The following is a 12,420-nucleotide window of genomic DNA, read 5'->3' on the forward strand; positions in this document are numbered from 1 at the left end:
CGCTCAACACTACGCAGAGCAAACGATCCTGCGGAGACGGGACGGGGCTGTAGTACGCTGCACCATCAAGCGGTACTGGAAGGTTGTAGAAGAGCGCTGTCGAACGGCACACTAGACGAAAAAATTGTCAAAAAAAAAGGCGCGAACCCCCCCCCCCCCCCCCCCTTTTATCTTCTTTGTCGAACTTTGTCGAACTTTGTCGAGTGGGCACAATGCAGGTGTGTAAAACCTTTCCATTATTTACAAAGAAATGCGACGACCCCTTCCTTTTACTGTTCCCGTGCCCACGGGTGTTCTGTGAAACAATTTGCGAGTGCTTCTCTGTGGCGCTGTTATTGCTCTGCTCCGGGGACATTGAGTCCAACCCTGGTCCCAATACGCGATCCGAATCACTTACGGAAATCGACTCATTGCCGGACGATCCTGCTGAGCAAATGAACACTCTTTTTCGTTTACTGAAAGATGTTCACTCTCGTTCACTGCAAACTTCGAAAAGTCACGTTGAATTGGCGGCTGATATCAAAGCTATCAAGAATAGTCAAAAGAACATGGAAACTAAAATCGCCAGTATTCACAAAAGAATAGACGACCTAGAAGAAAAAACCAAAGTGTTCGAGCAGTACGACGCCGATTTTTCCGCTATTCAGTCTTCTGTACATGAAATATCAACGCAAAATAACCAATTTCAATCCCGGCTCGATGAACTAGAAGACCGATCACGTAGAAATAATCTAATCTTTCATGGCATTTCAGACAGTAAAGAATCTTGGCAGGAAACTGAAGCAAAAATAACATCGCTTCTAAACTCGTCATTAGTCACATTTTCAGCAGACTCAATTGATCGTGCGCATCGCCTAGGTTCCTTTGCGCCTAATAAGTGCCGTCCGATCATTGTTAAGTTCGGCAACTACAAAATAAAAGAAAAGATACTTGCAATGCGTAGTGATTTCAAAGACAAGGACATTGGTGTTAGTGAAGACTTCTCGGCCTCTACCCGTCTTGCCCGTAAAAAATTAATCGAATTTGGCGACAGTCGGGAAGGGTCTCCCAAGTTTAAATTACGTTACAACAAACTGCTTCTAAACCACAAGTGCTACATTTACGATCCCATTTCTTGCAGTGTTAAGGAAACCAAGTCAAGCGATAGCAACGTTAATACCGATGCTACCTCGTTTATTGAAGCCGCAACATAGGAGAGAGTGAGGGGTAGTAGCCATTTAAGAGTAGCTCCCGTTTCTGTTCTTTTTACTAATATTAGAAGCGTGGTTAATAAATTTGATTCCTTATCGTCAACAGTCGACTCTAGTTCTGCAAACATAATCGTTTTGACTGAGACATGGCTTTCTGCACACATACAAGATTTTGAAATTTTCGAAAATGCGCGTGACTTCACAATTTACCGTTGTGATCGAAATGGCCACCGTGGAGGGGGCGTTCTTGTTGCTATTTCAAGCGACATTCCCTCATTGCGCATCCAAATAGACACTAATCTAGAAATAGTCTGGTCACTAGTAACCCTAGGTCACGTGAAAGTGATATTTGGTGCATGTTATCGCTCCCCTTCATATCCCTCTACATTTAATAACGACCTTCATGACGCCATCAACGCGGCTTGTGCATTATATCCTTCGTCCCCCCTATTCTTGCTTGGTGATTTTTATTTTCCAAATATTACTTGGAACGATCCTTTTCCTAGCTTGTTATCCTTTTCAGCCCAAGCCAAAGAATTTCTAGACGTTTGTTCTATTTTTTCCCTAACACAATTGGTATCGCGTCCCACAAGAGTCACCGACCATGTTGCAAACACCCTGGATTTGATTCTAACTAATCGGCCTAACTTAGCTTCTGATATTATATTTCTACCTGGTATAAGTGATCACTCGTTGCTAAACTTCAGTCTCAGCCTGGATTGCCCTAAGCCGAACAAAAAAAGCAAATTGATTCTTGATTACAAAAAAGCCAACTTTGAAGCTATCAATAGAGAATTATCGGCCTTTCTGGACAATTTTTTGACTAACTTTCACGACAGTACTGTTCAGACAAACTGGGATAGTTTTGCAGCCAAGGTAAAAGACTTAACTGAAAGATACGTTCCAAACCGCACCATCATTTCAAATAGTCAGGCCCGTGGTACAACGGTCATATCAGACGCCTTTCTAACCGAAAGAAACGCTTCTATCGTGCAGCTAAAGCATCGCCTACTAATTCACGTTGGACGGCTTATAAACTAGCTTCTTCAGAGTACATCTCCGCCCTAACAAGCGCTAAGCGTCATTTTCTTTCCAATACTTTGCCTTCCATGTTGAAAACTAACGTCCGTAAATTCTGGCGCGTAATTAACCCTTCCTCTGAAAACTTAATTATATTACAGAACTCGTCTGGCCAACAGGTTTCCAACACCCAATGTGCATCTTTCTTAAACGATATATTTGTTAAAAATTTTTCAAGCGCTCCTAGTCCTCACTTTCCTGAATCACAGAACTACAACTACCCGACCATGTTCCCAATTTTGGTAGACGTAGCTGGTGTTGCAAAACTTATTGAAAATCTCGACTATCATGCTTCTCCCGGTTTCGATTCTATCAACGCTAAATTTTTGAAAAACACTTCCACTTATAGTTCCATCATACTAACAAAGATTTTTCAACAGTCTCTTGACACATGTACATTACCTACGCAATGGAAGATTGGGAAGGTGGTTCCTCTTCATAAGTCGGGAAGCAAAAACATTGCCAACAATTATCGTCCCATCTCTCTAACAAGTACATGCTGTAAGTTACTAGAGCACATAATCTTCAAAGCAGTGACAGTATTCCTTGAATCAAACTCGTTCTTTACAATGGCACAACATGGTTTTCGTAAGTCGTACTCATGTGAAACTCAGCTCTTATCTTTCACCCATAAACTGCACCACATTCTGGATCGATCCTCATTCGCTGATTGCATATTTTTAGATTTTTCTAAGGCTTTCGACAAGGTTTGTCATAAACTGCTGCTTCACAAACTTCGTCATCTTAACATTGAACCAAACGTTTTAAAATGGATTGAATGCTTTCTTACTAACCGCTCACAATTCGTATCAGTAAACGGTCATAACTCTTCGCTTTCTGATGTGAACTCCGGTGTACCTCAAGAATCCGTACTAGGACCTTTACTCTTTTTAATTTACATAAACGACCTGCCCTCTGAGATAACTTCTAACATGCACCTCTTTGCCGATGATCGCGTTATTTTCCGTGAAATTAAAAACCCAGATGATATTAACCGTCTTCAAACTGATCTCACTGCGATTGCTACCTGGTGTGAAAAATGGTTAATGCAACTTAATATTAGTAAATGTAAATGCATGCGTGTAACAAGGATTTCTAATGACTCGCATGTTTACTATTTGAATAACGTTCCTTTGGAATCAACAAACTCATATAAGTACCTGGGCATAATTATTTCATCTAACCTCACGTGGACAACCCATATTGAATATGTAATTAACAACGCTAACCGCATGCTTGGTTACTTACGCCGTGCCTTTTCGAGAGCTCCATCGTCATTAAAGTTATTGCTATATAAAACACTACTACGCCCTAAATTAGAGTATGCGTCATCTGTATGGGATCCAGGTTATGAAAAACTAATCACCGCTATAGAACTTGTTCAAAATAACTCCGTCCGTTTCATTTATTCTAATTACAGCCGAACCGAAAGTATTACAGCCATGAAGTCCGACCTTCAACTTCCATCATTAAGATCACGTCGCAAAATATCTCGCTTAGTCCTGTTCCACAAGCTCTATCATCATCCTAGCCTGAGTGACGAATTCTTTCTTCAACCTCACTATGTATCCCATCGCATTGACCATCACCATAAAATCGGCCTCGGTAGATGTAATACACACGCTTTCTTACAGTCATTCATACCCCGAACATCGACTGAATGGAACCACCTTCCCGCAGATATTGTTTCCATCAATGATAACTCAAATTTTCGTGCTGCTTTAGCTAATATTGTATACTGACAGGACTTTTGCACTGCTTCTTATTGTATCTAATTTTTTGTATTTATTGTTGTATTTTAGATATTTTTGAAATTCATACCCTTGTAAACGGTTGGTTGGTTGGTTGGTGGGGTTTAACGTCCCAAAGCAACTCAGGCTATGAGAGACGCCGTAGTGGAGGACTCCGGAAATTTCGACCACCTGGGGTTCTTTAACGTGCACTGACATCGCACAGCACACGGACGCCTTGCTTTTCGCCTCCCCCGAAAAGCTGCCGCCGAGGCCGGGATTCGATCCCGCGTCCTTGGGAACAGTAGTCGAGCGTCGTAACCACTGCGCCACCCCGGCGGGGTATACCCTTGTAAACGATACCGTAAAGGCATTGAAGAGGGGAGTGGGTTAACAACAAAACAAAATAAGCATAACCGTACCCTTGTAAACGATACGGTTATGCTTATTTTGTTTTGTTGTTAACCCACTCCCCTCTTCAATGCCTTTACGGGCCCTGAGGGTGTTGTAAATAAATAAATAAATAAATAAATAAATAAATAAATAAATAAATAAAAATGTTTTCAATTTCCAAAGCAGCATGGCACATGAACGTAACGTGAGTGCTTCTACCTGAAGGAAATAATTCTACATGACTGAAAGGGGTGTGAACTGATCGACCTCAGGCTCGTTAGCAAACAAAGAAGACGCAAAGGCGCAAAAGTCGGCTCTTCCGTCAAGCGTCGTTCGAAGCGAGAAATATCGTGAAGCGAGTCGGCACGCAGGCGTGAACAACATGTTGTAGTTCGGCGGTTATTGTAGGGGCGAGGGAGGGGTGACTAAACCCTGTCGCACGATCTCCGTGACTCGGCACTGTCAGATTGTCAAGGGGCCCCGCCGGGGTGGTGCAGTGGTAAGACGCCCGACTACTGTGCCGGAGTACCCGGGATCGAATCCCGGCCTCGGCGGCTGCGTTTCGATGGAGGCGAAACGAAGTGGCGTCCGTGTGCTGTGCGATGTCAGCGCACGTTAAAGATCCCCAGGTGGTCGAAATTACTCCGTAGCCCTCCACTACGGCCCCCCTTTCTCTCTATCCACTTTCACTCCCACCTTCATCCCTTCCCTTACGGCGCGGTTCAGGTGTCCACAGAGCAAGTGTGACAGATACTGCGCCTTTCCCTTCCTATGAACCAACCAACCAACCAACCAACCAGATTGTCAAGGGCTTTTAAGCAAAACTCAACTTGCATTGCATCTACGCATGCGCCATGTTACAAGACGAAATGGAAGAATGAAAACGAAAGCAGAACTGGAGCTGGAAGGCAAGCGATTGAAAGTGAGGCTAGCGGAAGCGCACAGAGAATTGGCGAAAGCGATAGTGGCCGATGTTGCGAGCACTCAGGCATCCAATCCGCCGAAAATGGAAGACCTATTGTCAGCTTTCACAATGGGTGAAGACATATCTGGCTATGTCTGGTCCATTCTAAGCACATTAATTATTAATAAGTGGTTCATAGGAAGGGAAAGGCGCAGTATCTGTTACACTTGTCTCTGAGGACACCTGAACCGCGCCGTAAGGGAAGGGAGGAAGGTGGGAGTGAAAGTGGATAGAGAGAAAGGGGGGTCGTAGTGGAGGGCTACGGAGTAATTTTGACCACCTGGGGATCTTTAACGTGCGCTGACATCGCACAGCACACGGACGCCTCTTCGTTCCGCCTCCATCGAAACGCAGCCGCCGAGGTCGGGTTCGAACCCGGGAACTCCGGCACAGTAGCCGGGCGTCTTACCACTGCGCCAGTCCGGCGGGGTATTTTTGTGAAGCAAAAACGAAATCGTGAAGCGCCCATCGCCAAGCGAGAAGGAGCGCGAGAACAGCGCTACAGTATGAAACGATGTTGAGGAAGAAAAGGGGGAGAAGGAACGTGCTAAAGCATTTGAGGAGAGGAAACCGGCAGTCTGTTTCAGCTGTAACGAACCCGGGCACATCGCGAGAGGCTGTCGAAGGGGAAAATAGTGAAGCCGTGCACACGCGAAATGACTGTAAATAGGAAACGGTGTCAGGTTCCGCGCAACTCTGCCGCCACAGTAGACAAGGTGCACCCTGTGCCCCGCCGGGGTGGTGCAGTGGTAGGACGCCCGACTACTGTGCCGGAGCACCCGGGTTCGAACCCGACCTCGGCGGCTGCGTTTCGATGGAGGCGAAACGAAGAGGCGTCCGTGTGCTGTGCGATGTCAGCGCACGTTAAAGATCCCCAGGTGGTCGAAATTACTCCGTAGCCCTCCACTACGGCTCCTCTTTCTCTCTATCCACTTTCACTGCCATCTTCCTCCCTTTCCTTACGGCGCGGTTGCGGTGTCCACAGAAATCAAGTGAGACAGTTGCCGCGCCTTTCCCTTCCTATAAATAAATAAATTAGGTGCACCCTGCACTTTTTTCACCTCAAGATTTCACAGGCGAATGCGTGCGGATCAGACAGGTGGCGCGGGAAGACGGAGTTGGTCGATCTACCGGTCACACGCTTCGAAACTGAGGACCCACCCGTTTCGCGCACTGCATACACAGGTGGCTGTGTCGGTGACATTGTCAGAACAGTTGTCTTACCTCTTTTTTAACCGTTGAGAGTCTCAGCAAGATAAAATGGGACAGAACTACGGGTATCACTCTTTGCGCGTACTGACGCGCCTGGGTTCGCCATCGGTTTAAACGCTAGACACGACATACATTGCCTTGCCATCATGACCTTGCTGTCTCGACCTGCCCATTTCACAATTTATTTATTTATTTATTTATTTATTTATTTATTTATTTATTTATTTATTTATTTATTTATTTATTTATTTACTACAGCTCCTGAATGGATGTTATTGTAGGGTGAAACATAAACTGCATACAGGTAGCAAACTGAAACCATAAAAATGCAATAAGCAGAAACAATGAGACATTCAACAACGAATTCAGCGGAAATGTCGATGTAAACGCTTATAAAAGGGAGTTAAACTATCGTACAGCCCATTAATAAAAATATAGTGCTACTACAGCTCTCCAGTATGCAGCTGAAGCACACACAGGTAAAAAGGCTACATGGCGTTTGTAAACAAACTTTTTTCCAATGCATTATCAAAACTAGATGACGGTGCGAACGTTTTTTCAACTTTAGGAGAAAATGAATGCTTTAGTATACTTATCTGGTATTTGCATTCTCGGAATTTAGGGAGCAGTAAACTCGGGCTAACCTATAGGTGGGATCCAGTATGTGTATTTGTTTTCTTTAGACACATAAGCAGTGCCTAATCGCGCAACTAACTATAGGCAGAAATTTCCAGTTTGGGCACTGCTTTCCTAACACCTACCAAATTAAAAACTGCAAGAAATATCTTGCCTGAAAAATGTCACGGAACCTGGGTATCTTCTCTCCATTCGAGGTGGTGATTAACAGAGTGAGAAACAGCACGAAAGCGCGCATGATGATAGTTGCAGGCGTGCCCACTATGTTAAAAGCTATATATACCGCCGCATATGTTTAAAAAAAAAGTATGGCTATCGTCCCGTCCCCAGGAGCCTATGGTTTACTGTCGACTAATGGTCTAGTATTTTTCTGTGACGAGCATTCTGAAAGGCAGGAGCCAGGCAAAAGACAGAATGACTTCATATATTTTCAGAGTTCGCTCTAGTGCTTTTTAGTGAATTTTTTACAGTCAGAAACAGTGTTTCGATATACGCAGTTGCATTCCGATACAATATAAAAGTCAACTCGACCTTATATAATCATGCTTTTTAGACAGAGCCTGCACTGGCCATGCACGAACACGTGTTTCGATCAAAGTGCAATGTCACTGGCACGGGGGTTAGTTGAGAGGAGGGGGGGGGGGGGCGGTTTTAGTTAAAGGATGGTACCTTTTAACTTCAGCCAAAAATGGGAGTGAATGTTGGCAGTACACGTGCAGAAGAGAGATTTGGCGCAGAGTGGTTGGCTGCCTCCGCTGTAATTTATGTTCCGGACTTGTGATAGATGAGGTTAACAAAGACAAACCGCAGCTAGCTGAACCTGGACATGATTCACTGCTCTCTCTTCCTGACCCGTAGAAAATGTATGTAGGCATGTTTAGGTCAAGTAAAATAATTATCCTGATTTACTCTAAAGAGCAAGTGTCCATCTGTTTTATTCTTCAGCTGTCATATTAAATGTCAGAGAGTTGATATCACGCAGCCAATTTTCAGTCAGGTAAAGAAAATTTTAAAGCTCCGTGTATATACGCTAATTTTCTGCGCTTACTCTTATGTGGAAATTTTCTGGTTTATAAGTCAACAAACTGCACTTCAGGGCAGCTGCGGAGCTGTAGGTAAGCAATATTCGCCTTAATCATCGGTATTGTACTGGCAATACTGAACCCAGTTAGCAGTAGTACCTCGGGGAACTCATTGCTTTGTATTGACTTCTAGCATCGGCGATCCAGGCCGCTGGCAGGGGTGAGACGTTCGAGAATGGTGCCGCCCGCTGCCCGGCAAAACATTAGGGCCAGCTTGTTTTCCACGACAAGCATTGTACCAAATTAATGTTTGCGAGGTCCAATACTACCCATGCTGCACAACGTGGTCTATGAAGTGGGGCTCCGGTGTGTCCGATGGGGAGCAACGCGCGTGTGAGCGGAGGTGAGCTCCGTGCAGGTTCTGGGACTGCGGGTTCTCAGTGCGGGTTCTGGACATTGGACATTGGCCTGAAGTTAGCTGCCGATCACACTAATGGGTCCCACTTAAGATCAATAAGGGGCTTCCATGTTGGACTGCCAACCTTTCTCCCCCATTGCTAAATTCCAATCTTGTGAATTTCCTTGATGGTCCGCTTTGGACACAATATGGGCAGCCGCTCTCGATAAAACTTGGTTTTTATATCGGTTAGCCAGTAACATAATAACATTGGACCTATTCGGGTTGTACAGTGGTGAGCCCAATTAGTGATTTTCCAGAATATTAACACAAGAATCCGACGTAGAACTTGATTGGTAGCCGTAACACGAGTTCTCCCACCGAATTGTTTGGCTCAACATCATACAGTTATTAAATATCCGTTTTTTTGTTCAATTTCTAGCCAATTACTTCCACAGTTAATTATTGCTACACATTCATAAAAAAAACAACCCTAATGCTTTCCGTTTGGTTAATCACTGTAGGCTCCTTCTTATATAGCTCCTAACGAAGTTCCTCATCTTCGCTGCATTGTTTGCTTAGTACCTCTTTCTAAACAGTCCACGTAAAATTTCCCAATTTTATATGAGCCATGTCATATCTTTCATGCAGTTAAGGCAGCTATGGTTTGTCTCCTGAACAGTAATATAGCACTCAGAGTTACAGCTTGTCAAGGGAAACCTGTTACGAAGGTACAGTTATACACGCGTGTGTACGGTCCAGTCATTTTTACGTATTTACATGAGCGCGAAACCCTTATCCACGAAATATTTCGAAACAAATAATTATAACTGTTAAACTAACCATCTATGATCGTAATTTAGGACAACGTCTTATGCAAATAAAGCATACAATTGATGAATGTACGATAGTATGCGGACACTGATGTGTTCAGTCCCGCTACGCCAATGTATATAAGACCGACAGCGGCACTGAATCAAAAGCCTCATTAGTGCTTGCACTATTTTATCGTGATGGGAGCCCGTATATAGGTTGCATCAGCCCTCGTGCTCTTAACCATTCCGACGTAGGCGGCATATGCATCAGCCCGTTACCAGTGCGAGCCTCCGCGCTCCAGCGTCAGTACGGACGGCAGCCAGCTGTGGGTTATGTAGATGTCACCCCGTACCGTTGCTACCCAGCCCACAGCCTTCCAGTCACTGTCAATTCTCTCTGACACACTCTGACAGCATCAGTCTACACTTCGACTTCTGTCGAGATCAAGGAGGCAGCTACTTCCCTTGCTATTACGCAAAGCACCATGGAATACATTTTCAATTACTCGTAGCCTGAGATCTACTACTGCGCAGTTGGACGGTTGGCACCCACGGCCATCAGTATCTTGCGTTCCGGCATCATTCCCTCTCGCCCTACTTAAATTATTTGGGTGCCCTCACGAGGCCCAACCAGGCAACGAGACGGTCAGTTCCGTCGCTCGCAATTCGACTGACTAAGCAAGTCCGGCCCCGCCGGGAATGGATACGCGCGACACGTTCCTCATCAAGTACCACGAGATCCCCTTGCACTACCGCCTCTCTCGTATCAACTTCACCCTTTCGCAATTTCGCACACAATCTCTTTCGCAGCACCACCAACACCTATGGCTCACCTTCAAGCCCACATCTTTCTTACTCCAGCGCGTCATCTTGCCCTCCTGTACCCCGGGACGTACTGGCTGGCCTTCCACTTATTTGACAGCTCCAGCTCCGATTACGCTCATGTTATGTACTCCTACTCGGTGCACTTGCCCCCTGCCTCTTGGCACCTTACCAGTCCGCAGCAGTGGTAGGCTGCTTTGTCCAGCACCGAGCCGGGTGTCCAACTTTGGCTGGTGACCTGGGCAAAGGATGTCGCGACTATAAGAACGGCCTGGACGCCACAACTGGCATCCCGAAGGCCACCCACAACGCTACTATATAACTCACAACTTCACATTAATAAAAGATTTTGAAATAAATAAATAATTTATATATTTTTTTTCTCACCGGCACCACCGTCCCGCTAAGGTCGATATGGGACCTGCAGCAGTTATGAATAGGCAGCCCCGATGGATGTTGTTTTTTTTTCGCTTAGAGTACACCTTGCTGTTGCGCGTGCCCTTCTTCCAGCCCCATTGCGACCGATGTGGGACCTAAAGCGGTTTAGCGTAGGCGGCCTCATTTTGGCCTAACGAGTATTTGTCCATATAGAACTCCCAATCAGATTGTACCTGTCCTAAAGTATTCTACATGGACCAATTGGGGCAGCATGCCGGCATGACATTTTTTCGCTACGGACGATGTGGAAACCATGGCACTTTAATGTATCTGGCCTCATTTCGGCTGAACGGAGACTTTCTCACATAAAGTCCACATTTAGGTTGAATCTGCCCTTATAAATATCCGACAAGGGACCCTTGTCGTCGGGAAGAACACCTGATGCATAAAAAAAGGCGAAACTGAGGAGCAGCTACCATGAACAGAAATGCCGTCGTCAAGTAAGGGGACCTCAAATTTAGCAATAACAACGACATAAAGAGGAAATGTAGCTCTCCATCTAACCAAAGTAAGCATCAACTAATCAAACGCATATTCGAACGCTACAAGGTGATGATCAGATCCCAAGTCCCACTCGACAGCCGAATGCCAAACGAGCCCTTTCTATTTTATTTGAAGCCTTGAGCCGAGCTGCCGTACAAATAAGCGAAGATCGTCCCAGCCTAGACTTCAAACTAGCCCCCCTTTGTGAGACAAGGTACGGACTAGTGCGCGGATGGAAAATCAGTACCTTAAAGGTTGAAAATTGGGATACCAACACTGGAAAAATATATCGAAGATTAGGTAGAGGAACTTACTCGGCGCCTTCACAAACACGTAGATTTCACGAAAATTTGAAGACATGGTATTTTAAAGCATAAGCATAGTAAAGCATAACACACCATAAGAAAATTTTACTTCTATGTAGTGATCTTTATTACTCCTGTTTTTGTTTTCTGGAAATGCGGTAATTTCAAGGTACAAAATAGAGAAGGCAGTAAGAGCTTCAAAAACAATAATTCAAAATGTCACGAAATATTTGTCAACACCATAGAATCACTCACATCTTCTTAATCAAGGTTTACACAAGTGTTACCTAGCTCATAGCACAAAATCGCACACTTCCTTGCACCAACTGCTCAAGGTGCGCGTTTCCGTATACAAGCAGCACATACACAGGGCCATGTTGGTTCGTCCTTTTATGTCTTCATCGCTTTACTTCTTGCAAAGGTCCTCTCTATTAATTGTCTTCTACATTTAAGGATAAAAAAAAATCGTAGTGTTCATTACTACTCGAGTCTATTGCATCTCCGCTCCCGCGTTCCGCCATGCTTCTTTGTGTAGTGACAAGTTTTGCTTTCAAGCCAAGCAAAAACAGCAATCCCTTAAGTATTCGTGCCTTCATCACTCGAAAATCCGAAAGAATCCTTTAGAGAATTCCTCGTCATCTTAAATCATATTGTGTGCCAGAAAGTGCAAGACAAGCTGGACCCGTCATGAGTACAAAACGACATTTGGCTTATGACAAGCCACAGTGCAGCCGTACGCTCAATATTATCCCGCAGATATCGGGAAACAGAATACTACACTACATTAGGGGCTCATTTCCCTCTTCCTCTTCAATCTTGCCCTCATCAAGCTATCAAAGAGACTCTTGATCAATGTTTAGTGTTTTATCATGAAGCTCTGTTTCTGGGGCACATTCTTCCGCGGATACCGAAAAGGTGCATTGCAGTCGCTCC

General features: G+C 44.8%; 2 protein-coding genes across 2 annotated transcripts in view; one reads left to right on the forward strand and one right to left on the reverse strand.

Annotated features, from left to right (window-relative positions):
- The window catches only part of LOC146209302 (uncharacterized), a 46,975-nt gene extending 39,499 nt beyond the window's left edge, over positions 1-7,476 (reverse strand). Inside the window, exon 1 of the mRNA XM_084587383.1 lies at positions 7,360-7,476. Within this exon, the coding sequence (XP_084443509.1) occupies positions 7,360-7,443 (84 nt within the window). The 5' untranslated portion in view covers positions 7,444-7,476. The remainder of the gene's footprint in view (positions 1-7,359) is intronic.
- LOC146209303 (uncharacterized) lies at positions 213-1,199 on the forward strand. Its single transcript, XM_084587382.1, has one exon. It carries the CDS (start codon positions 213-215, stop codon positions 1,191-1,193), a length of 981 nt encoding a protein of 326 aa, XP_084443508.1. The 3' UTR covers positions 1,194-1,199.
- Positions 7,477-12,420: the final 4,944 nt, after the last annotated feature.

Source organism: Amblyomma maculatum, chromosome 1, assembly GCF_055883805.1.
Source record: "Amblyomma maculatum isolate TAMU_Amacu chromosome 1, ASM5588380v1, whole genome shotgun sequence".
Classification (NCBI taxonomy): Eukaryota; Metazoa; Arthropoda; class Arachnida; order Ixodida; family Ixodidae; genus Amblyomma; species Amblyomma maculatum.